We start from the raw sequence: 26,316 nt of genomic DNA on the forward strand, positions 1-26,316 counted from the left end.
TGCCAACCCCCACCCAGGTCTCCCAGCTATTGCAGAGAACCATCCCAGGTCAGGAGAAAAGGAGCCCATTGAGCACCTCAGGGGAGTTTGTGAAGCTTTTGGAAAGTAACTGGTGAAACTCAGCTCTGAGTCTGTGGGACACTTTTCCTAGTTGGCACAAAGGTATCTCATAGACTTGTGGGGACCTGTGATTACCACAAGGACCCAGAACAGGAGAAACAGAATCAGCACCCACCATTAGGTATCCGAAAAACCAGAGAAGTTAGTTCTGCTTAGAGTCCTGCTGCTTCTATTGTATGAAAATACCCCTCTCCCTAGAAATTGCCAGAGGCCATTGCAAAATCTGTAATGGACGCGACTCCTCATCTTTGATAGGAGGATGCCAGGCTGCTGGGCCTTGTCCAACTGCACTGACTGGGGTTAGCCACTCCCAGAGAAAGGGCCTTTTTCACGAGGGTCAGAGGTCTGGCAGGACTCTCTCACAGCAGTCATCTCATTCAACACATTCATTCAACAAATCTTTATTGAACACCTATTATGTGCCAGGCAGGTACTGTGTGGGTGCATACCCAGACTATAGAACTGAATAAGAAATGCTTTCTGACTATAAGGAGCTATTGGTGTGGTACAGGACTGCAAGTTTCTGGACTGTCCAATCAGGTCATTTAGAGTGGTGGCAGGCCTCTGTTCACACTGGGACTGACTTCAAGAGTCCCAACCTTGATGTCATGGGATGTATCCCTTGCCGGTATTTCCCCAAAGAGTTCTGCCACCAGGTCACCCTGGGTGGCCTCCCACATGCAGAGCCACCCAGCCTGACTGTGCTGTCTCTGGCTCCTCCTCCATGCTTGGCTTCCAAACCACTTTAGCCATGACCTTTGCAAACATGAGAAAAAGCCTCTGTGCCCAAGCTTTGGGAGGGAGTGACTCATCAGGGCTACTGTACATAGTTGTATAGGATGTACACTCGGCCAGAGAAGCAAGTGGGGCTGAAATTACCAAGCTATGTGTCCAAAGGCCTAGCATCACCCAGAGGACTAGGCCTGTCCCCCTCCCCCCAATTCATCATGGCAGGTGGATGCAGCCGGGAGAAACTTTTCCTAGTTGGCACAAACGTATCTCATAGACCTGTGGGACCTGTGATTACCACAAGGACCCAGAACAGGAGAAATAGAATTGCTGCCCCCCATTAGGTAACTCTCTGAAAAACCAGAGAAGTCAGCTCTGCTTAGGGTCCTGTTGCTTCTATTGTGTGGAAATACCCCTGTCCCTAGAAATTGCCAGAGGCCATTGCAAAGGACTGGCTAGCTTTAACTACAGGCTAGTTCTGAGGTAACTGGGAGCAGTTTCAGAGGAAGAGGCCCCATTTCCCAAAGCAACTTGAAAGCTGACCTAAATCTCTATCTTCCAACTCCCAGGCTGTCCAGTGCTCTCAGCACGGAGCACATGGTGTTTCTGTGCTACCCTTGCCCAGTCAGTTCTGAGCTGGCAGCCATGGTGGCCAGTTGAGCCAAAGGTCCCAGGGTCAAGTGAAAGGAGTACAGTACCCAACTCCTGTGACCAACAGGAGACTTCTAAGAGGGGCAAAGGGGAGGCTGGAGGAGCAAGGTTCTCATCTCTCCTCGTCTACCGGGGCCCAGATAGATGGGTGAGGGGCCCAGTGGGAGCATTCAGAGGGTTGCCAGCAACCAACAATTCAAGGACACAAGGACTTCCACACAGAGGCACTGCAAAGACTTATTGGGATAGTAAGATGAATAGATTTAATCATTCTTGTTTGAAAAACAAGACATAAATTAGTATATATATAGAATTTATATATTTTATGTAGTATATATACTATATACAGACATTAGAAAATGTGTCCTCTCCATGAGGTTGAGGGAGAGGTGAAGGATGGCGGTGGAATGAATGACACAGGCGGGGCCTAAGTGGTGAAGAGGCAGGATCAAGAGGTTGGGAGAAGAGGGAGACCATGTCAGCACGCAGGCTCACAGTGGTCGTGGGGGCAAGGGTTCCCCACCTGGCTGCATCTCTGGCCCATTAAACAACTTGGTCCTGTGGGAGGAGAGGCAAGGAAGAGGGGGGCGCTGGCTTCTGCAGAACGAGCTCCCCTAATCCTTGCCGGGAAGAATTGCCACTCAGGGGGTCTTTTATCACACTCGGGGGTACCAAGGACAGGTGGGGGTTGAGCACAGTGTACATCTTTATAAAACTCACATAAGAACGGGAGGTTTCACATGAGCCTCTCACAGAACAATGAATGAGGCAGACACAGGGCACAAGCATGTGGGGAATATGGAGAGGTGCATGAGAAGCAATCTATACAGAAGAAACATTGGCTTTCTTTGTTCCCTACAATGGGCAATTAGTAGGGACTCCGTGTCTTCACTCCCAGGAACACTTGTGGGGGGACGGTGACGGCAGCAGATGTGTGTCAAGAAGAATGCGAAACAGTGTGAATTCCCTTCCAGAAGACTCCGGGGGAGGGGAGAGAGAGAGAGAGAAAGGGGGAGAGAGAGGTGCAGGACTGCACCGGGTAAGGCGCTCAGCTTCTTTTCTTAGAGAGACAAATCCACAGGGTCAATACACAGCCAAAAGCATATACTCAGGATTAACATATCACGCTAGCTTCCAGAAGTTTAAGATATAGTCATCGACACCCCCCACCCCCGACCCCCTGCCCCCCACCCCCCACCCCCCACCCCCAATCTGTAGCTAAGTCGGACTCCTAAGGACAGTCTGTCTGGTAGAGAGATGTTGAGAGGAGTCGCATGCTGGCCGCGACAGCCCCTGTGCTGGGCCGGGCTGGGCAGGGCGGGCTCCGAGGCCTGCACTGGGTCTCCCCAGGGCAGATGCGGTCATCAGGTACCTTACCCAGGACGAGCGGGGTAATCCCAGATGCCTGCTCCCTAGTGGACTGAGCTGCCCTGCCCATCAGCAAGGGACAGGGCACTTTGGGGATGGCTGGTGTGGAGCTACTGGGCCCAGGGGCGAGCGCTCCCAAGGCTGCCAGCCTGTAGAGCTGGCCGCCAGCAGCCCAGAGTGGCTGTTTTCTGCAGACCCACCACCTGGGCACCAGCCCTCAGGGTGGCTACTGCCGAGTGAGTGAGAGCTTGGGCACATCTGGGCTGTGTGCCCTCTCCCTTCCGCTTGCTCGGCACCGCTGTGGCCCTGGAGGGGAACAGGTGCCAAGAGGAGCTCGAGACCCACGGGCTTCAGGCCTGCCTCCCTCTGACTCCCACGATGGAGCAGGAAGTGGACCTGACGTCACGTCTCAGCCCTAGAGAAGAGAGAAAATACAGCTCTGTGACGGGCGTAGTGACGGGGTGGGGGGGCCGTGGCCCTCACAGTGACGCCCAGAGGCCAGGGGAGGGGCGAGGATACTCAGGGTGGCAGCTGCCTGGAGCCCTCAGGGACAGCCTCCAATCCAGGGACTTGTCAGTCCCTGGAGACTGAGGGCTCAGGGGGGCCCTGACTGGCCCAGCAGACACATATACTCACCACAAGATGCAAAGACCACAAAGCTCAAACCTGGGGCCACGGTTGGAGAAGGGGGGCAGGCCTGGGCAGATGGCCTACTTAATAAGGGTCTTTAAGGAGCGGGTGAATGTGCTCATAACAGTCGCTGAAGTTGGGGAGCCCGGTGGGTGGCCCCCAGCTGCCCCCATAACTGTTGCTGCCTGCTGTTGCTGCTGCTGCTGCTGGTTAAGGTTCCGGGCAGTGGACTCCTCAGCTGCACGCAGCAGGAAGGTGTAGTTCCTCACCACCTCTTCTACCTTGGCCAGCAGCTCCTGGCGCTGGGCCTCAGAGCGCACGATGAACACCAGCCGCACGAAGGTCTCAATGAGGCTGCTCAGCACCTGGAAGCTGCCCGTGATGGCCGCCAGCATGTGCGTGGGGCTCTTGTCCACGTTGGCCACGCGGCGGCAGGAGGCCCGGAGCTCCTTGAACTTGAGAGCCAGCTCCAGTTTGTATTCAGAGATCTGGGAGACGTAGGGCTTGGGGGCGCGGGCCTCAGGACTGGCCACACACTGCCGTAGGACCGTCAGCAGCTCATTGGTGTCCAGCCGGGCAGCCAGGAAGCCGTCGGGCAGGCCATAGGCATGGGCCCGCAGGGCATTGATCTTGGCCAGGCTTCCCTCGAAGGTGGACACCCGCAGGTCGATCTCCTGGGTGCGGGATGCCTCGGGGCTGCTGCTGCTGCAGGTGGCGGCATCCAACACCTGCAGGGTCCTGCTCACCACGGGTACTACCTGCTCGTCCAGCTTCATGCCGGGCAGGATCTTCATGGGGATGGAGTACGAGAGCTCGTCCTTGCCATCGCTGGCGTCATCTGCCATGTCGCACTTGCGGTAGTAGAAGCAGTAGCGGATGGAGCAGCACTTGCCACTCTCACTGTCTTCGTCCAGCTCCGCGGGCTTCCGATACACCTCTTCTGGCAGTGAGAACACGGCCATCTGTCGGGGCCCTTTGGTCTCAGGGGCGACATGGACATAGGAGGGGTCTCCCAAGGTCGGGGACTCCAGCGACTTGCTTTTGGGACCCACGCCTAGGGGGAGGCCCGCCTCTACCTCCTTGGCCTCCCTGGGCAGCATGCGCAGGGGTGGGTGCGGGTAGATGTCTGAGGTCAGTGAGGCCCTGTCACCCTGGTCCAGCTCACTGATGCTGTAGCGGCGCATCAGTTTCCTGTAGTTGGGAGCTCCGAGACACTCGCCCCCGGAGGCACACGTGGTCAGGCAAGAAACACCACTCTCAGGGTCCGATCGGCACTCTCGGGACTCCAGGCTGGTGGAGCGGATGCGCCTGACACTGGTGGGGGTGTCAAGGCTCAAGCCTGGGCCGGCCTCTGGCTGCCTCTGGGTAGGGGGGACCCTGTCCCGATCCTTCCCCCGGAGGCTGGGCACTGGCGTCTGGGGAGCCTGAGGTCGGGACCCCCTGCACATGCGCTTGCAATCACAGCTGCGCCTCTGCTCACGGGACATGCCAGGTCCCTGCTGCACAGGGCTGCTGCGGAGCTGGCAGCTGCAGCGGCCTGGCGCTGGAGGTTGCAGGTACTCGGCACCCGGCAGCTCCCCCTGGCTTGGCGGCTTGAGGAGTTCCTCGAGGAACTCCAGCTCATACTGCTTCACCTTCTGCAGCTGGGCCTGCCGCTCATCGGTCTCCTTCTTCTGGCGTGTTGGGAAGGTGGCAGAGAATAAATTACGGAGCCGGAAAGGACCCCGGGAAGATTTGGGCTTGGCAGGGCCTTCGGAGGCTGAGTGGGCTCCATCCAGGGTGGTTTCAATCTTTCTGGAGGGCATAGTGCTCACCTGCCGGCTGGCGGCTTGAGGCCTCAGTGGGCTTTGGCCTCGTGGCGGGCAGCTGGGGCTCTGCAGAACCATGGGGTAGCTAACTCGGGGAACCAGGCTGGCCTCCTCAAGTTTGCTGCTTTGGGGGGTGCTCTCCAGCTGCCCCTTCTCCCCATGGCCAGAGACGGTGCCCTGTTTGTGCACAGAAGGCTTGGTACCCTCAGGCCCGCTCTTGCCTGCCACCTCCCCAGTACCTTGCTTGCCTGCTGACTCTCGACTCGCTCGAGACAGATAGGTTTTGGTAGGGAAATTTTGAACAGGCAGCCTGTCCTCTTGTGGGGAGAGGTGCAGGCTCTCAGCTCGGCTGCCTGTGGGTGCTCTGGAGCTGGAAGAGACCTCTGGGCTCAGATGCTGCTGGGAACCGCGAGAGGTCTCCGGAGCACCGGAGCTCATTTTGAACTTCAGATTCTTAGTGGCACTGCCACTCATTGTGCTAATTTCTGGCCTTACTAGGCTGACCTCTGACCTCCCCATGCTGGTCTCTAGCCTTCTCTCCCCACTGCTGGGGGTGTTTCCCAACGCTCCAGCAGGGGCAGGTAGGCTCTTAGTGTGAACCACCTGCTGTAGGGCAGCTGAGATGATGGCTGGGGTCACGCTGCCCTTTGGGTCCAGGATAAGCTTGGGGCTCAACCTGACCTCCTTGGGCAGATTCTCCCTTAGCTCAGAGACCTGCTCTTCACTAAGGGATGGCGTGGCCGCCCTCAGTGACATCTCTAGGCCTGCCCTAGTGTGGCCAGGCCCTTTGTCCTCAGGAACTGGAGACAGCAGGCTCAGATTCTTCGGTTCACTCAGCTGTGGGGACAGTGCTGGGTGCACTGCCAGGGTGTACATTCGCTCACGCTGTGGCTGGGCCTCCGATGGGGGCAGCTTCCTCCGAGCGCCTGGGGGACCGGGACTCTGGCCTGCAACCACTGGCTGGAGGGATGGGTTGGGATCCGGGCGCCCGAGAGAATAAGGGGCTGTGAGAACAGCCTGGGCCGCACAACTCTGGATCCGGAAGGGCAGGTCCTTGCGGGCCAGGAGGCTGTCCTTGTTGAGGTGCTGGGCCAGGAAGTAAGTGGTATTCTGGTGCTGCTTCATGGCTGACATCATCTCTGACATGTCTGTGAGCTCTGAAGAGTTGGTCTCATGGCCCGAGTCCAGTGATGATTCAGGGGTGATTGTGGCCAGCACAATCAGACCTGAAAGGACAGGAAGAGGGGTCTTCAGCACTTACTCAGGTCAAGTCCTTTCTGATCATATGTAGACGGTCTGTGAGGGTCAAGGTTAGTCAACAGGATTTCAAGCTGGGAAAATCCAGTCAGCCCTGGGGGGCCTGCAGGGCTGAGGGTGTGAAGCGGGGAGGGGAGGGGACAAAGAGGCAAGCTGGGAGAGGGGTAATGAAGGGCTGGAATCCAAAGAGAAACAAAAGAGGCCAGAGAGAAGATCTGGGCAGTTTGATGGCAAATTAACATGCAAATCACAGGCAACATAACATGCTAATCATCACTATTTTTAGACTCAACAGCCTAGGAAATTTTTGTTAATTGTCCTGAAGAGAGCTGACAGAGAGCTCCCTCTCTCTGGCACTCCTCATTTGGTCAGACTGGCCTACTGTCCCCTCAGCTGAGACCATTTAGCAGACCTTGGCCTCTCTCTGGCTACCACATGGGCCTCTAGCCTGGGAGCAGCTAGTGCTTGGAGCTCCAGACTCTGAGTAGAGAGTCATGCTAGGCCTAGGGGCCGAACACATAGGGGCTGCCCAACACCAAGGATGCTCTTACAGACAAAAAAGGCACGTGCTTGCCCTGGTCAGCTAGGCTCCCTCTGACCCCAATAGCTTCACTTTCTGTCCACACTTGTCCTTGCCTCACATGCTTTCCCATATGCCTTCTTCCTCCCTATTTCTTTCCTTTCACTACAGCACTGACCTCTTTTAGGCATATGTGTATGGAAGGATGTACATGTGACTATGGGTGCATGTCAGACATGTGGGCTTGTTTATAAGATGGATGTATGTGGGTCTATAACAGGGAGTAGCATGCATGTTGTATGGCTTGCCTCATAAGAACAATGACTACCACTTACTGAATCCCTACTATGTACTAGGAAGTTTTTATGTATTTTGCAGGAATGATCTCAATTTAATCCTCACAACACCCCTATGAGATAGGACTGTTGTTCTCAAATCCATTTAAGATGACGAAAGTGAGGCTCAGAGAAGGTTAAGTGCCTTGGAAAAGCAAAGGTGACACTGAAAAATGGTGAAGGAGCCAGGACTTAGGTGCATCTGACTGAGAGCCAAAACTCTGAGGTAGGATAAAGGCCTTAGCCCTGAGCAGTGATGGCTCCTGGTTCCTCTGATCCCAGGTCCCTATGTGGTTAGTTGGTCATTTTGTTTTTCTTCCAGACACATGCATGCTGGATGCTCCTTGCCTGTCTTCTATCTCTCTCACAATTTTGCTCTGATCCTCCATTCTGGCCTGGCTCCGTAGCTGTCACGGCCCCAATCCCTGGAGTCCATCCGCAAGACATTTCCAAAGCGATGGGATGGTGAGAGCCAGACCTGTAGCGGGGGCTGAGCAGAAGCTCCCTGTCACAGCATCATTGCTCCCCCTACCCTATCTGAACTGCCTCTGGGCCATCCACTGCCCTGACACATCACGCTGACTTTGACCTTTGCTTGGGAAGAAGAAATGTCACCAAGAAGAAATTGGCCCTGCCTGGCCAGGACAAGGAAGGGGAGGCAAGAGAGAGGAGGAACGGGCTGTTACCTGCAGTCTGTGGGGGTGGGGGATGTGGTCCATCCTCTGAGGCTGCCAGGGCTTCCAGAGCCTGCAGAGTGGACACCAGGGCATCATCTAGCTCCTGGGCATGATCTCGGACTGTCCGGGTCTGCACGCTGTCAATCAGTGTCACTGGAATCTCATCATACAGGAGCCCCCGCAGGTGGCGTCCTTGCTCCTGGCTCTGGGCAGCCCGGCGCTTGGGGTCATCCTCATCAGAACTGTTGTCTCGGAAACCAGGAGGTGGGGCAGCGATGGCAGGCAACAGCGAAGTGCTCTCATCTTCTTCCTCTTCCTCCTCCTCACTCCCGGGGGGTGGGAGGGACATCAAGTCCACCATATTGTCACGAGAGGAGCCAGACCTCCCACCTTTTCGAGGGCCCAGCTGCTCCTGGAGTTTGGCTTTGCAAGAGTCACAGTAGAAGTTCAGGGCTTCAGCCCCAAGGGAATTGTCCAAGGTGTAGGAGCGGGCCCTGCTGGCACAGGGCTCGTGGTCTAGGCTAGCTGCATCAAAGTCATCAGGGATCGCCTCATAACCTTGGCCAGAGCTCTTGGACGTGGGGTCAGACTTGGTCCGGGGCCTGGTCTCCTCAAAAAAGATTAAGTTTTCATTGACATCCATCCGGCTTTCCTGTTCCTTCCTTTGTTCCCGCATGTGGAGGTAGCAAAAGCTGACAAGCTCAGAGTCGGCAGGTGGGGGCGTGCAGCGGCTCGACTTCCTGGGGCTGGTGCCCACGCTGCCCACATAACTACTCTCCTTTTTCCCCAGGTGGCCCCCAGTGACAGGGCGGTGGGCGCTGTGCATGTAATCTAAACCCAGAAAGAGAATCAACAGATGAGTCCTGGTGCTGAGGACTGTGGCTGAATTCACTTGGCGTCTCGGGCCTGGGTCTCTGGTGCCCAGCTGGGTGGTGGGTACTAAGAGAGAGCATGATTTGGCTGCTAGAGATGAGGGAAGGGGCAGCCAGGCTGCTACTGACCCTGAAAGTAGAGTGAGTAGAAATGAATGGCCTGGGTGGCTAAGAGCCCCAAGGTATGGGGGCAATGGGGGCCCCAATGGGGGGCCTTTTCTGCAATGGGAAAAGGCATGGGGTGAGGTGGGGTGGGGGTGAACACCTTGGTGTCTGGGCAGAGCTGGACTCTTACATGGGTATGTGTCTGGTCCAAGAGTCAGCTGTACGGGTGAGGTTTGTTTCATGTTCCTTCGGAACTGTCACTGTCTCCAACCCCACTCTATTCAGAGCCTGTGTTATACCTGTGTGATGGTGTATCTCTTCTAGCAGAAGGAAATGAATCTGACAAGTTAGTAGTGCTTTAGTGAGAAAGTGTATAACAGGTAGTACAATTCCAAGAGTGTGTATTTCAAAGAGGATGGTCAATGGAGGGCACCTAAAAGAACAGAGCTCTAATAGTAGAATTTGGGGCATCTGAATGTGTCAAGCATATGAGAGAGATGCTTGCATGTACATTATTTGGGAGGAGAGTAGGGGGAGCATCTTTTTCAATTCCTCAAATCACATCACTTCTCTGTATTCATACAGGGCTAGTCTGCCTGCACTACGTACATGTGGCAAAATATTCTAGTCAAGTATTTTTTTTTTCCTGACCATGCCTCACTTAAGAGGGATCTTAGTTCTCTGACCAGGGATGGAACCCAAGCCCCATGCATTGGAAGCACAGAGTCTTAACCACTGGACTGCCATGGAAGTCCACTACCAAATGTGTTTTAGAGACAGTAATTGCAGGAGGAGTTCAGAGGAGAGAGAGAGCCCTTCAGTCTAGAATGATCAGAGAAGACTTTCACAGAGGAGATTTAACAATGGTAAGTGTGTAGATCTGGAGATTATTCATAGCAAATGCTTTCTTTCTGAATGGCTTCTCTCTTTTAGTCTGTTTTTTGGGCCCCTTCCCATGTTACTTGTGAGAATATACTCCGACAATGCCATTTCCTTTGCTATCAGCAGACAGACCGATGGCAAACACTAACTTAGGCTAAGGCTATATACATGATCCCATTTAATCCTCACAACAACCCAATGAGGTAGGTGCTATCATTATCCCCATTTTACAGAGAAAGAAACTGATCCATTCATTTTGTGACTTAACCAAGGTCACATGAGTTGTAAATGGCAGTCTAGATTTTTTTTTTTTTTTTTTTTGGTTATGCTACATAGCTTTTGGGGTCTTAGTTTCCCAACAAGAGATTGAACGCAGGACCTTGGCAGTGAAAGCTCAGAGTCTTAACCATTGGACCAGCTGGGAATTCCCTTACAGTCTGTATTTGAGCCCAGGTTTGAGAGACTACAAAGCCTATGTATTTTTGTTTGTTTTTTCCTTAAACTTTTAATTTTATTTTGAAGTATAGCCAGTTAACAATGTTGTGATAGTTTCACTTGGACAGCAAAGGGACTCAGCCATATTTATATGTGTATCAAAGCTAGTGGAGGTGATGGAATTATGGCTAAGCTATTTCAAATCCTAAAAGATGATGCTGTGAAAGTGCTGCACTCAATATGTCAGCAAATTTGGAAAAGTCAACAGTGGCCACAGGACTGGAAAAGGTCACTTTTCATTCCAATCCCAAAGAAAGGCAATGCCAAAGAATGCTCAAACTACCACACGATTGCACTCATCTCACACGGTAGTAAAGTAATGCTCAAAATTCTCCAAGCTAGGCTTCAGCAACACATGAACCTTGAACTTCCAGATGTTCAAGCTGGTTTTAGAAAAGGCAGAGGAACCAGAGATCAAACTGCCAACATCTGCTGGATCATCAAAAAAACAAAGAGAGTTCCAGAAAAAAATCTATTTCTGCTTTATTGACTATGACAAAGCCTTTGACTGTGTGGATCACAATAAACTGTGGAAAATTCTGAAAGAGATGGGAATACCAGACCATCTGACTTGCCTCTTGAGAAACATGTATGTAGGTCAGGAAGCAACAGTTAGAGCTGGACATGGAACAACAGACTGTTTCCAAATAGGAAAAGGAGTACGTCAAGGCTGTATATTGTCACTCTGCTTATTTAACTTATATGCAGAGTACATGATGAGAAATGCTGGGCTGGAAGAAGCACAAGCTGGAATCAAGATTGCCAGGAGAAATATCAATAACCTCAGATACGCAGATGACACCACCCTTATGGCAGAAAGCAAAAAAGAACTAAAGAGCCTCTTGATGAAAGTGAAAGAGGAGAGTGAAAAAGTTGGCTTAAAGCTCAACATTCAGAAAACTAAGATCATGGCATCTGGTCTTCATAGCAAATAGATGGGGAAACAGTGGAAACAGTGGCTGACTTTATTTTTTGGGGCTCCAAAATCACTGCAGATGGTGATTGCAGCCATGAAACTAAAAGATGCTTACTCCTTGGAAGGAAAGTTATGACCAACCTAGACAGCATATTAAAAAGCAGAGATATTACTTTGCCAACAAAGGTCCATCTAGTCAAGGCTATGGTTTTTCCAGTAGTCATGTATGGATGTGAGAGTTGGACTATAAAGAAAGCTGAGCACACAAGAATTGATGCTTTTGAACTGTGGTGTTGGAGAAGACTCTTGAGAGTCCCTTGGACTGCAAGGAGATCCAACCAGTCCATCCTAAAGGAGATCATTCCTGGGTGTTCATTGGAAGGACTGATGTTGAAGCTGAAACTCCAATACTTTGGCCACCTGATGCAAAGGCTGACTCATTTGAAAAGACCCTGATGCTGGGAAAGATTGAGGGCAGGAGGAGAAGGGGACGACAGAGGATGAGATGGTTGGATGGCATCACTGACTCAATGGACATGAGTTTGGGTAAACTCTGGGAGTTGGTGATGGACAGGGAGGCCTGGCATGCTGTGGTTCATGGGGTCGCAAAGAGTCGGACACAACTGAGCGACTGAATTGAAATGAACTGAACTGATTTTCCCCCAAATTCTCCTCCCATCCAGGCTGTCATATAACTATACAAAGCCTATGTTTTTAACCATTACCCTATAGTTCATCATGGTGGTCTGGATGCTGGGAAAAAAAACACAAAACTTCCAAATGCCTTTCAGATTCCAGTTTGATGGGGGCAATGCATCAGTGTTACTTTTCACTAGAGCTTACAGCATCACAAAAACGTGATGCTGTCACTTAACAATGGAGCCCTAAAATACATGAAGCAAAACCTGATTGAATTGAAAAGATTAAAATACAATTCAACTGTGATAGCTGGAGACTTCAATACCCTACTTTCAATAATGGATAGAACAACTAGGCAGAAGATCAGTGAAGAAATAGAGGACCTGAACAGCACCATAAACCAATCAGACCTAACAGAAATCTATAGAATACGTCATTTAACAATAGCAGAATACACACTCTTCTTAAGTACACCTGGAACATTCTCCAGGACAGACCATGTATTAGGTCATAAAATAAACCTCAACAAATTTAAAAGGAATGAAATCTTATAAAGTATGTTTTTTGAGCACAACAAAATTAAAATAGAAAAAAAAATAATAACAGAAAGAAATTTGGGAAATCACATATACATGGAAATTAAATTAAACATTTCTAAATAACCAATGGGTCAGAAAAGAAATCACAAGGGAAATTGGAAAATACTTTGACATGGATGAAAATGAAGATACAATGCATGAAAACTTATGAGATCTAACTAACATAGGGTTTAGAGGGAAATTTATAAATACCTAGATTTAAAAAGAAAAAAGATTTCATATCAATAACCTGACCTTCCACCTTACAAAACTTGAAGAAGAGCAAAGTATGGGAATTCCTTGGCAAGCCAGTAGTTAGGCCATGGCACTTTCACTGCCATCGCTTGGGATCAATCCGTGGTGGGGAAACTAAGATCCTGCAAGCCACAAGGCATAGACAAAATAAACCCCAAACAAAGAAACAAAAGCAGTGAACTAAACTCAAAACAAGAAGAAGGAAAGAAACAGTATAGAGGACAGAAAAATAGAGAAACATCAGTGAAACTAAAAGTTGGTTCTTTCAAAAGATCAATAATACCAACAAACTTTTAGCTGTACAGACCAAGCTAAAAAGAGAGACAATTCAAATTATTAAAATCAGGAGTGATAGAAGGGACATTACTACTGACTTTCCAGGAATAGAATCATTTATAAGGTGAATATTTTGCATAAGCTTATGCCAGCAAATTAGATAACCTAAGATAAAATGGAAAAATTCCTAGAAATACACCAATTACCAAAACTGAATTAGAAGATAGAAAATCTAAATAGGCCAATAGCAGGAAGATAAACTGAATCAGTAATTAACTCCCCCCAAATTAATCAAGTCAATCAGTCAGTCAGTCCAGGCCCAAAATGGCTTCACTGGTGAATTTCATAAAGTGCTCAAAGAAGTAATTTACAGTAATTCTTCACAAATCCTTCCAAGAAATGCTAAGGAACGGATACTTCTCAGCTCATTTTACAATTGTCAATATTACTTTGATACTAAAACCAGACAAAAACATCACACAAGAGAACTACAGACCAATATTCCTTATGAATATAGATATAAAATATAATATAGTCCTCAACAAAATACTAGCAATCAGAATCCAGCAACATATATCAAGAATTACACATCATGCCCAAGAGGGATTTACTGCAGGAATGCAACACTGGTTTAACATCTGAAAATCAATTAATCTAATACACCATGTTAATAGAATAGAGGACAAAAACCACATGATCATCTCAATAGACACAGAAAAATCATCTGACAAAGTCCGACATCTTTCATGATAAGAGTCAACAAGATAGCAATAAAAGGGAATGTCCTCAACATGATAAAGGTTAACTGTGAAAAACCAAAGTTATTTTCATACTTGATGGTGAAAGACTGAAAGCTTCCAGGATTTCTACTTTCACCACTTCTATTCAACACCATACTTGGATTTCTAGCCAGGACAATTGGTAAAATGAAATACAGTCATCCAGATTGGAAAGAAAGAAGTAAAACTATCTCTATTTGTAGATCTTATATATAGAAAATCCCAAGGAATCCACTAATAAACTATTAGAACTAATAAACAATCTCAGCAAGACATCCCTGGCAGTCCAGTGGTTAAGACTGTGCTTCCACTGCAGGGGGCATGGGTTCCATCCCTGGCTGGGGAACTAAGATCCTGCATGCCACATGGTGCAGCCAGAAAAACAAAAAGAGAAAAGCCCAATACCAGCAAGGTTACAGTATAAACACTTAATATACAAAAATCAATTGTATGTTTATGCAGTAGCAATAAATAATCTGATAATAAAATTAGGAAACAATTCTATTTACAATAGCATCAAAAATAATATACTTAAGTATAAATTTAATAAAAGAAGCACAAGAATTATACACTGAAAACTACAAAACATTTGTGAAAGAAATTGAAGATTTAAAGAAATGGAAAGATATTGTGTGTTCATGGACTGGAAGACTTAATATTGCTAAGATAGCAATACTTCCCAAGTTGATCTATAGATTCAACACAGTCCCTATCAGAATTCTAGCTGACTTTGTAGAAGTGAAGTGAAAGTCACTCAGTCACATCCGACTCTTTGCGACCCCATGGACTTCTCCAGGCAAGAATACTGCAGTGGGTTGCTGTTCCCGTCTCCAGGGGATCTTTCCAACCCAGGGATAGAACCCAGGTCTCCAGCATTGCAGGTGGATTCTTTACCAGCTGAGCCACAAGTAGAAATTAACAAGCTAAATAGAAACTGGCAAGCTAATTCAAAAATTCACATGGAATCACAAGATCCAGAATAACCGAAACAATCATAAAAAGAACAAAGTAGGAGGACTCATGTCCTGATTTTAAAACTCACTACGAAGCAATGGTAATTAAAACTGTGGTACTGGCATAAGCTTAGACATTATTGGTCATATGGAATAGAACTGAGAGTCCAGAAAAAAATCCCTTTTTTATGGTCAAACAGGCCAATTTAAGAGATTCCCTGGTAGCTCAGTAGTAAAAAAAATTCTGCCTGCCAATGGAGAAGACGGGAGTTGGATCCCTGGGTCGGGAAGATCCCCTGGAGAAGGGCATGGCAACCCCCTCCAGTATTCTTGCCTGGAGAATTCCCTGGACAGAGGAACCTGGTGGGCTACAGTCCATGGTGTTGAAAGAGTTGGACATGACTGAGCACACAACACACACATGCTGCCTCTCTAAACATATAGTCAATGTAACCATATTGAGTGGGTTCAATTTAGATCATAGTGGCTGACTCTAGGGAATTCTGGGTCAGCTGGGGGGATGGTATGTAATGACCTTTGTGCTTTAGGTAAGAAGTGCTCTAGGGAGCCAGGGGCACGAACTAGCAGTTCAGGAGGTCTCTACCCACAGGCACTGTCCACAGGGCCCAGCCATGCACCAGGTGCTAACTCCCTGGGAGGCAGATGAATAATCAGCATAGCCAGCCTGGCAACGAGCTGCCATCAGAGGTGGGTCCCAGGGGCATGTGCACTAAGCAGGTGGTGACTTCTCTCAGCCAAGGTCCTGACGTCCAAAGGTGGCTTCCCTGCTTGCAAGATGGAAACATCTCCCAGCACCAGGTTGTCAAGGCCAGGTGACACACAGCCTGCCACTTGGTGCTGTGATGTGCAGATCCAAGGAGCAGCATGGGGCTGTGTGGCAGAGACAGTATGCCTGGAAAAGCCCACATCTCTGGACAGAAGATTACAGATGCCAATAAAGTCAGCTATGGTATGCTGATGGCTGGTACAGCGTGCCTCTCAGACTGAATCTGCTGTAAATTGCTCATCAGCTTTCCCCAAGAGGGATGCCCTAGTCTAGCCCTCTGTACTCAGCTACTCTCAAGGGTAACTTAAATGCTTGCAAAGAAATAGGATGGTGATTCAGCTGTGCTCTGCTTAGTCGCTCAGTTGTGTCTGACTCTACGACCCCATGGGCTGTAGCCTGCCAGGCTTCTCTGTCCATGGGGATTCTCCAGGCAAGAATACTGGAGTGGATTGCCATGCTGTCCTCCAGGGGATCTTCCCAATCCAGTAATTGAACCTAGGTCTCCCATATTGGTGGCGGTTTGTTTACCATCTGAGCCACCAGGGAAGCCTGGTGATCCAACTAGATCACTATGTAAGTATATGTGTGTATGTGTGCTCAGTTGTGTTCAACCCTTTGCAACCCCATAGACTGTAGCCTGCCAGGCTCATCTGTCCACGGACTTCTCCAGGAAAGCATACTGGAATAGGTTGCTATTTCTTCCTCCAGGGGATCTTCCTGACCTAAGGACCAAACCTGCATCTCTTGCATCTCCTGCATTGGCAGGTGGGTTCTTTGCCTATATATGCTCAAGCATATCTCACACACACACACACACACACACACACAGAGCAGGATGTTGACTTAGCTAGCCTCACTATATTCTACAGTCCAATAATCATTACTGGTTATAATAATGGCCTAGAGGCTTTGGAATAAGTTTATGTTCTTTCTGACTCATCATTAAAAAAGCCTGTTATGTTCAATCCAGCTTTAGCACTCTGTGCATATTGTGGAGTTTTAACTTTATGAAAATCAGTAAGTCATGCATGGGCTATGTAGTAGCCATTAAGCATAATACTTGATTCACTAGACCAAACTGCTTTATAACCATGGAAGAAAATGTAGAGTGAGTTCCTCCAACTGTGGTCCCAGTTGAGGCCCCCAAACCTTATTTTCGTGGATTTTGCCAGGATACAAGGGAATTCAAGGCTGGAGAGAGAAGGTAGCTGCCTCTAGATTTCCCGTAGCTGGAGAACTGGCATTTATCTGAGTCTTTCTCAAGCCCAGGTATTGTTCTGTTTTGTCAGCTGAATTTCCCCTAAATAAATGCAAAGGCAGTTACTGCACTGACATTATCCCTTTCATCATCTGTCCATATTCCCTCACTAGACTGTAAGCTTGGCGAGGACAAGGACCATGTCTGTTACTCCTGGCTCTATCCACACTGCCTGGCACATAGTGAATACTAGAGAGATAGTTGTTGAGTGAACAAATGAAATACCTCCTGTGGGGAAACTACTGATAAAACTCAAGAGGTAATCCCTTCCTTCCCACATCCCCATTTTCCTTTTTCATTCAGTCTCAGAGGAGAGGAGGTGCTTTCTCTTTTCTACTAGTGGGTTTAACAGCATCCTTTTGGCCCAGCCAGCTGAGAACTGAGTTGAGCTAGCTGGCAGTCAGTGACTGCTGAGGGACAAGAATAGAGAGCAGGCCAGGGAGACCAGGCCCTGAGTGGTCTGGAGCTTTGGTTCCTGAAGGTAAAGCCCAACTGAAGTTGGCAGGATTCCTTTTCCCTATAGGCCTTTGCTAAATAACACAGCGCTGGGCCTTCTGTTCTGAAATGAAAGTGCGGGCCAACAGAGGAAAGCCATCTCAGCTTTGTACCAGGGACTGATGGCCCCTCACTGTAACCTGGGCAGAGGGCTCCTCAGTGGTACCCACTGCTGTCTTTCTAGCCTGTCCTTGGGGCCAAGGGAGAAGAAATGCACATCAGCCCCTGACAGGCAGAGCTGGGAGGCTCGCCCTATGCCACTGGCTGGGAACACTGGGTGGCTGCTGTTGAACCCAGCATCTGACAGTCCCAAAGGCCACACAACCAGACCCTGCTGTGGACTGTGTGCCTTGGGGAGGTGAAGCACTGCAAACAGCAGGGATACCACTGTGGTCTGTGTGGCTCACACATGGACAAGTGAGGCTCTATGGTAGAGACCACCTGAGCCTCCATCACTGTGCAGGTCCAAGGGGGCTCTCAGGAATCGGGGAAGGACCCAAAAGCCACGCCCAATTTTTTTGAAACCTCTTTCCAGGCTGCAACACCTCCAATGAGAAATGGATTTGCCTTTGGAATAGCAGCAGGGTTGCAACATAAAATGTGCTCAGTGGGACTGCCAGGACACAGAAGCCTGTGCCGCTTACTTGGTGCCATTGTCCCCACAGCAAGGAGAGTACTTAAGGACAGCGCTGGCTAGGGTGGGATGACAGAAACACTTTGGCAGGCCAGGTGGGACTGGCAGAGTCACTCCCAGGGTCTTGTGAAAGTGGATCCCTTTAAACAACCGTCATTTCCACACCTGGTCCTCAGCTGGGTTCCAGGCTTTTCTTTCTGGCTTTCCTTTTCCATTTCTCCCTCTTGGTGCTGTTCAGTAAGAAGTATCACTGGATGTGACGACAGAGAGGAAGACCACAGGTGACACTGACAAGGTTAATGTTGGCCTTGGCATCCTTTGGCCGTCAGAGGTTTGATAGTGCAGACAGCTGCTCAGCCCCTCAGCTCCTTCTATTCTAAGTCAGTTCCTATGCTTCTCTATGTAGAACCTCCTTCATGTGCCTTGAGGCCACTGATCCTTTCCTACATCTGTGTTTGGTGGATTGCCTTCTAATTCCTCTGGACAGGGGCTTCCCTGGTGGTCCAGTGGCTAATACTCCGAGCTCCTAATGAAAGGGAGCCTGGGTTTGATCCCTGGTCAGGGGACTAGATCACACATACCGTAACTAAGAGTTCACATGCCACAACTTGAAAAAAAAAAAAAAAAAGATCCTGCATGCCACACAAAGATGGAATATCCTGCATGCTGCAACTAAAACCTGGCACAGCCAAATAAAATAATAGTAATTCCTGTGAGCAATGTGATGAGATGTAAATACAGGCTTGTCACCATGTTCGTGATGAAGAGATCATGAAGTGAGAGGGTGGGTGTGGGTGTACACAGCCCACAGGCTGCTAGTTCATCCCCCAGAAGTGTGTTTCTACTCCTCGCTCTACATCACAGGTAACCATACTGCAAACCAAGATGGCCTTATAGAGAAAAGAGACAAGCGGCAAGGCAAGCGGATGGAGCCGTCAGCATGTGAGGAGGACGACTCCGGGGCAGTCAGTCTCAACTTCCGCCTATGATGTTTGGGTGCTGGGACAAGGCAAGCCTCGGGTGTAATACATGGAATGTCTGTTCTTTGGGTCTCCTCCCTCTCCTCCTACTGTGGTTCAGTATCTGGACTCGGCTGATCTGTCCTAAGGCCCCTATGTGTCTCATCACCAGCATAGCTCTGGGTGATACACCGAGTTGCCTCACTGGGAAGCCTTCTGTTGGGGGGCAGCCCTTGACTCTATCTGATCCTAGTGATCATTCCCTCCCATCTCTGAGCCTCTTGCTGGGCTTGCATAGCCCTTCCTACTCCCACCTTCCATGGGCTCTTACTCCAGGTGGCTCTGTCAGTGCCCACTCTCATGAACAAAAGAAAGGTTTTAGCTTCATTTTCAACTGAGCCAGGACATCTGTGCATCTCTCCTAGATCACTGTACCTGTAAAGCTTTGCCTTAGGTCCCATGTGATTCTCCAATTGGTTCTATGAATTGCTCGTTTGCTGTTTTTATGTTATGCTTGTTGACCAACTCAGACGCAATGCATTGTCACCAGCATCCTTTGTGGGACAGGCCCATATGAAGGCCAGCTGTCTGTTCCACTGGCTTGGGCCAGGTGAGACGCAGTGGTGTATCATGGGCTCCTGGTAAACCAGGAGCTGGAAGGAAGGGGTGAGCCTTCCTCCATGTCTGCAGGGTCCAAAGGGCCTCTGAGACATCGAAAACTCAGGCTGAGCCCTACCTGCCTTGATCATTGGAGGTGGAAGAGGCTGGCTGGCGGGCCTGGAGAAGACCATCTTCCTGGAATCCAGCAGGAGGCGGCAGTACCCCGCAATCAGGCAGGCAAAGTTGGTGGCTTCGGGCCACTCCATCAACAGCACCAGAGGCTGAGGGAGAGACAGGAGAAAACGTGAGGAGGCAGGAGGGAGGGGAACAGGTGCATGTCCAGGAGAACAACAGCAAAGATGAGATGAATTGCATAGTTATGAGAACATCCTTTCTGAACCCCACATTAAGGCACGTAGGCTGACAGATAATTTCTTCTGATTTGAGAATTTATTTATAGTCAACTCTTCCCCAGGTATCAAAACTAAATCAACCTTTAATTACACATATAATGGACCACTTTTACTGAAACAGACTAAAATTATATAACATCACATGACTGCTGTGTGGCTGTTTGGGTTTATTGAGGCTTGGCAGATGGGCAAGCCTGCTGAGAGAACAAGGCTGAACCTGGGAGTCTACGCTAGGTTGGGGAAGATCCTTGACAGGAAGTTCCTCAAATGTATGAACTATCTCTTACTCAACTCTATAGCCTGCTATGAAACCCAGAACAGCTCCCTGGACATGGACACTCTGAGCAATCCAGTCCTCACTGTGTCTTCTGGGCCACAAAGTCTTTCTGGTCTGTAGTCCTGCTCAGACCTGCATGCTGTCCCCCCATTTTCCTCTATTTCCCAAAGTGCCCTCACAATGTTAACTGGTGCCACTTCAAAGAGTTCCTTGGTCAAATATGTATGTGAAACACTGAGTTAAACAAAGCTATGCACACAATTATACTTATGGGAATTCTCAGATCCTTTAATATATTAATGTGCACTGTGAAACTTCAAGAGGAGGGCTTTAATACTGCAACTTTTTCCAATTATTTGATTTAAAAAATCTATTTTTATAGAACATCTCATAGTAGTAGGGCTGCTTTTGGCAGAGGGTTGTCTCATTTAACCCACACTGGAAAATACTAGCATACTCTGTTGACTTCTGCTCCTGACCCTAAATCAGTCAAACTAATCTTGGGGTTAGCTAGCTGACTACTTCAAAGACCTGGCAATGATATATCAAAAAAACAAACAAAAAAACCCAAACCCAAAAAACACCAACACCTTTTCCAGAAACCTTCCCAATATCTGTATTCTTCAAGTGTGGCTTGAAAATAAATTTGGGTCAGACTGAAGCCAGCCATGAGAGTATTTTCCCTGCCATAGGGAAGTGGCCTCCAGGTAGAGACCACTGAAGACTAGCTGAAGAGGAAGCCATGGGGTCATGCATCATCTTGTCTTTTGAGGGTTCTGGACCAAGCATTAAGAGCAAAAAGAATTAAGAGGAGGGAATGAGCCTCCTCTGACTAGTGAAGAAGCTACTGCAACAGTCCAGGTGAGGGGTGATTAGGACCCTATCAGGGGCTTCCTTGATAGCTCAGACAGTAAAGAATCTGCCTGCAATGCAGGAGACCTGGGTTCGATCCTGGGTCAGGAAGATCTCCTGGAGAAAGGAGTGGCTACCCATTCCAGTATTGTTGCCTGGAGAAACCCCAAGGACAGAGGAGCCTGGCGGGCTACAGTCCATGGGGTCACAGAGTCGGACACGAATGAGCGACTAACACTTCTACTTTGAGGGCAGTAGCAGTAAAAAGGCACATCACAAACACTTGATGGAACTTGGTCACCAACTTGACTAGCCCTATTTGGCTGGACCATTACCTTGGGAACAATTCTGAATCCAAACCAGCTCAGCTTTTAGCTAAAGTTGTACCAGTCAGTTTTCTTTGCTATCTCTCAGGATCCTGAAACATAGCTTGCATTGAATATTTTCAGTTCATATAGACCAGGGATTGGCAAACTTTTTCTGCGAAGGGCTAGATAGTAAATATTTTAGGCCTGGTGGGCCACACAGGCTGTGTTGCAGCTCTGCTATTACAATGTGAAAAAAGCCATAGATAATCTGTAGGCTAAACAAATGGGTGTGGTGGTCTTTTCCAAAAACTATTTCTAGAAACAAGTGCTGGTGGGTCAGGTTTGCTTCATAGTTTGCCACCTAATCTATGAGTAAAGCTACTTTCCAACTAAATACAATAGTCTGTATTCACATTCACACCTCTCAGCTTGTTTCATTTGTCAACAGAGATCGCACAGTCCTTTGGAAATTCTTCTCTGGACTTCTGTTTCCGAGAGATGACATTGTGCTCCAGTTCTATAAGTTCTGACCACATGTCTCTCTCTCTCTCTCTGGGTCTCTTCTTGTGTAACCTTCCTGGGACCTGATGTCTCAGGCTCAGTCCTTAGGCATCAACTTTCATTTTTGTGCTAGGGATCCCAAAGTCACTATTTCTAGTCCATTCCCCTCTTGAACCCTTTTCCTATCTCAGAGCTTGTACCGTGCTGGGTCTATATCACACAGTCTTCTGCTGGATCGAATCCTATCTTAAGTTGTTTAATAGTTATTGTTCACCCAATTATACTGCACGCCACAGTAAGGCATTTTGGATTCTGCCCCACAGGCAGTGAGTTAGTGATGCTCCTATGGAACTCATTCAACACCATCAGGAATAAAACAAAAAGGAACCATCTGTACCCAGAAGAGCAATGACTCTATTCTCCAGTGATAAAGGGACCAGGGATGAGATACTACCTTTGAATCATTGTTTGGAAGGGGTAGAGGAGATGTTTGTACCTCCAGTTAATGCATGCTTCTCAACCACCACAGAATGGTCAACTTTGTGTACAACAAAGTAGAGACAGAGGGGAATGGGATGGGGTGGTGAGGCAGGGGGAGAATAAGATCCCCTTCCTTTCTGCCTCACCCCCTGCCACCAACAGCAGAAAGATACATAGAGCGGGTGTGGATAGCTGCTATTGCCATTACTACAAGGGCCCAAGACAAGCTAGGCTGGCCTCTGGAGCATTCACAGACATCATGGCCATTGCTTCATTGTGGACCCTCATAATCTTCCTCTAAGACCAAATCTTCTCAATATATATGTAAATGGGTCACAAGTGTGCTGAGATCCTGAGCCCCTCAGCCTCTGGCCAAAACTGCCTCAGCTGTTTATTCCAGTGGGCCATACAAATTGTGATATTTTCATGACTAGGAAAAGGTGAGGACACACTAACCTGAGGACCTTTGATAGCCTCCTGATTGGCCTGCTTTTTTTTTTTTTTTTGCCATGCTGCACAGCATATGGGATCTCAGTTCCTGACCAGGGAGCAAACCCGTGCCCCTGGAGTGGAAGCACAGAGTCCTAACTACTGGACCACCAGAAAGTCCCGGCCTCTTTGCTTCTAGTCCCTACCCACTTCACTCCACTTCACCTCCATCTTGCTGCCTGAGCATCTGTCTAAAACACAACTCTCACTTAAAATCTTTAATATCTCATTACCTAAAATCTACTGCCTTCTAACATCACACAAAGCCTCTCATGACCCAACCTATGGCTCCAAGCACATCTCCCACTAACTCTGACTCCTTTCATCACTGTCCTTCACCATATGCTCCAGCAACACCACATCATTTACAGGGTGCTAGACAGGACTTGTGTCTTTACCTTCTCATACCCTAACCTATGCCATTCCCTCTGGCTGAAATGCTCCCATGCCCTGTCTACCTAGCAAGCCACTACCCACTGGCTAAATGGCTCAAGGACCACACGACCCCCTGAGAGATGCAGCTATTCATCTTAGCGCAGGGCCAACATAGGTCCTGCCCTCATGGAGCTTCTAATCCATCAGGAAATAAGACATAAATGAAGGGAACTTCCTCAGTGACTAGGACTCAGCACTTTCACTGTGGTGGTCTTGGTTCAATATCTGGTTGGGGAGCTAAGATCCCACAAGCCTCTCAATGCAGCCAAAAAATAAATGAAGTAATCATACAAAGGAATATGATTGTAAGGTGTGGTAAGCACTATGAAGGGAAAGTGTGTGTGCATGCTAAGTCACTTCAGTCATGTCTGACTCTTTCTGACCCCATGGACTGTAGCCTGCCAGGCTCCTCTATGCATGGGATTCCCCAGGCAAGAATACTCGAGTGGGTTGCCATTCCCTTCCCCAGGGGATCTTCCTGATCCAGGGATTGAACCCTTGTCTCTATGTATCCTGCCTTGGCAGGCAGGTTCTTTACAGCTAGTGCCACCCAATATGAAGGGAAAGTAGAGAGACCTATCAGAACATAGAATGTACTGGACTAGTGGGTGGGTGGGTGTGAATGTGTGCATGGGTGACTACTTTGGGTTCAGAAGCTGGAGAGAGCTTCTTTGAGGAAATGGCATTGACTGACAAATAGAATGAGAGATCACTGGACCAAAGCACAAGCTGACTGACTGATGGACAGACTGAAGACAGACTAGCTGGCTGCAAGCAGTCTGACTCACTGACACCGTGGCTGACGAGCTGGCTGCAGGACAGGCAGAATGCCTAACAGCCTGACATCTTGACCGGTTAGCTGGCTGGCTGGCCAATGGACAGATCAGAGGCTGAGTGCCTAACTGGCTGATTGACTGAACTGTCTGCCTTCAATTTCCCCTCTTCTCTCCTACCCCCACTATGGGCCAATGTCAGTAATAAAACAGTATGAAGGCAAAATCTTATGCCCAGAGAGGGTCAAACGTAGCCTGAGTTGGCTCAGCAAAGCACATCAGCAGCCTCTCATCTGCATCCCCATACAACCCAATCGGCTCCAGCACAGGCCAAATGTAGCTTGCGAAAGGAACACAGAGGCAGTTTTTTGCCAGCAGGGGTAAAAAAAAAAAAATCAAATCAGAGGCAGGCAAGCAGAGAGATTGGATAGGTTTTCTTAGAAAGCTTCAAAAACAACATTTTATTTTAAATAGGATTTTAATGATCATGACGTCTAATGTAATGCTTGTCCCGACAGAAACCACTAGAGCAATAAGGCTCAAACGTGAGAACAGGAGACACGCTGGGCCGCAAGAGTTCCTTTGGGACTTTTGTGTGATGATTTCTTTCTCCCCCTTATGGGTTTCCGTGGTAATGGGGTATGGTAATGGCCCAGCGCCATTTCAGTCCCAGACTGCTGTCTCCTGGAGAAAGATATTTGCAGACTACCTCATGTTTGCCTCACTCAGAGCAAGTAAACTAAGTGAAAACTGTAACTAAATAGGCCCAGTGAAAAAGTGAAAGTGACGGTCACATCCAGCTCTTTGCAACTCCATGGATGTAGACTACCAGGCTCCTCTGTCCATGGGATTCTCCAGGCAAGAATACTGGAGTGGGCTACCATTCCCTTCTCCAGGGAATCTTCCTGACCCAGGGATTGAACCCAGGTCTCCAACATTGCAGGTGGATTCTTCACTGTGTGAGCCACTGGGGAAGCCCTTAAATAGGCCCAGGCCATCTTCAAATGGAAAAGGAGAATGGAGTTGGAGGCATGGCCAGCCCTGAAAAGTACAGCAGGGGTTCATCTGACATGCTCTAGCACCATCTTCCTGGGGTGCCCTGGGAGTTTGAAGGCACCCAGCACTTGGGGATGCCAGCTAGGGAGGGGACTTGCCTTGGGGGAGGCTCAGCTCACACTAGCATCCCTGAAAACAGGAAAAAATGGGAAATCAGAGGCCTGGAGGAGTAAGGATACAAGATGGTTGTCCTTGAGTCCCAAGGAACTGGTGCCTTTGCATTCTTGCCTCCACAGCACCAGGAAAGGCTAATTGTAATAATCAGCCAATTTGGGGGCAAGGCAGAATATCACTTTAAGGCAGTGGTTCTCAGGCCAGATGCACATTAGAATCACCTGGGAAGCTTTAAAAACTTATCTACTCCTGACCTCATCCCCAGAAATTCTGGTTTTTAAATGGTTTGAAAAGAAGGGCCTGTGCAGCCAGTGGTTTTTAAATCTCCATATGTGAATCAAATGTGCAGTCAGAGCTGACTGCCTTAAGTGAACAGTCTCAGATATTAAGGCCCTTCCAGAATATTCCCAAATCAGAATAGCACATCTAGGGGAAAATGGCCAACTGGTTTCTAACTTCATGTTCCTTGTTCAGGAAGTTCAAAGAGTCTTTCCTCAGTGTACCTCATGCAGTGGTGTGCTGGTAAATGTTTAACAACCAGTTCTCCAAAGTTCTGATTTGTAGCGTTTACTAACTTTCCTGGCATACATACTCACACCATGGCTGCTTTCCAGTTATCAATATGACCTCACTGAATGCAGAGTTGGGAGAGATACATATGCCCAATCAGCTCTTATGTGCCTGTGTGAGTTGGGTCCAGCATGACACTGGCCCTATGGAGCCCAGGAAGTCACCCTCCAGTGCAGAGCTTCCCAGACTGTCTTCCCAAATCCTCCTCCTTGTGCACATATATGGGAGAGGCACTGCTCAGTAACCAGAGATACTGCTAATATAAAGTGCCTCCTGGAAGCTTCCTTAATCCCCCAGCCAGAATTAATTTTACCCTCCTCTGTATCTCTGTATTCTAACATGGTCTTCCCATGTTAAGAATCTGGCAGCCAATGCAGGAGACTCAAGAGACACAGTTTCAGTCTCTGCATCGAGGAGGAAATGGGAACCCACCCCAGTATTCTTGCCTGGGAAATCCCATGGACAGAGGA

General features: G+C 48.7%; 1 protein-coding gene across 6 annotated transcripts in view; it reads right to left on the minus strand.

The window, feature by feature from the left end:
* Positions 1–1,746: 1,746 nt before the first annotated feature.
* The window catches only part of FRMPD3 (FERM and PDZ domain containing 3), a 144,230-nt gene continuing 119,660 nt past the window's right edge, over positions 1,747–26,316 (minus strand). For all 6 annotated transcript variants that reach the window (XM_043459469.1, XM_043459472.1, XM_043459473.1 and 3 more), the window contains 3 exons: positions 19,715–19,859; positions 8,105–8,926; positions 1,747–6,532 (listed from right to left, as the gene is read on the minus strand). In XM_043459469.1, the coding sequence (XP_043315404.1) occupies positions 3,579–6,532; positions 8,105–8,926; positions 19,715–19,859 (3,921 nt within the window). In that variant the 3' untranslated portion in view covers positions 1,747–3,578. The remainder of the gene's footprint in view (positions 6,533–8,104; positions 8,927–19,714; positions 19,860–26,316) is intronic.

Source organism: Cervus canadensis, chromosome X (genome assembly GCF_019320065.1).
Source record: "Cervus canadensis isolate Bull #8, Minnesota chromosome X, ASM1932006v1, whole genome shotgun sequence".
Lineage (NCBI taxonomy): Eukaryota > Metazoa > Chordata > Mammalia > Artiodactyla > Cervidae > Cervus > Cervus canadensis.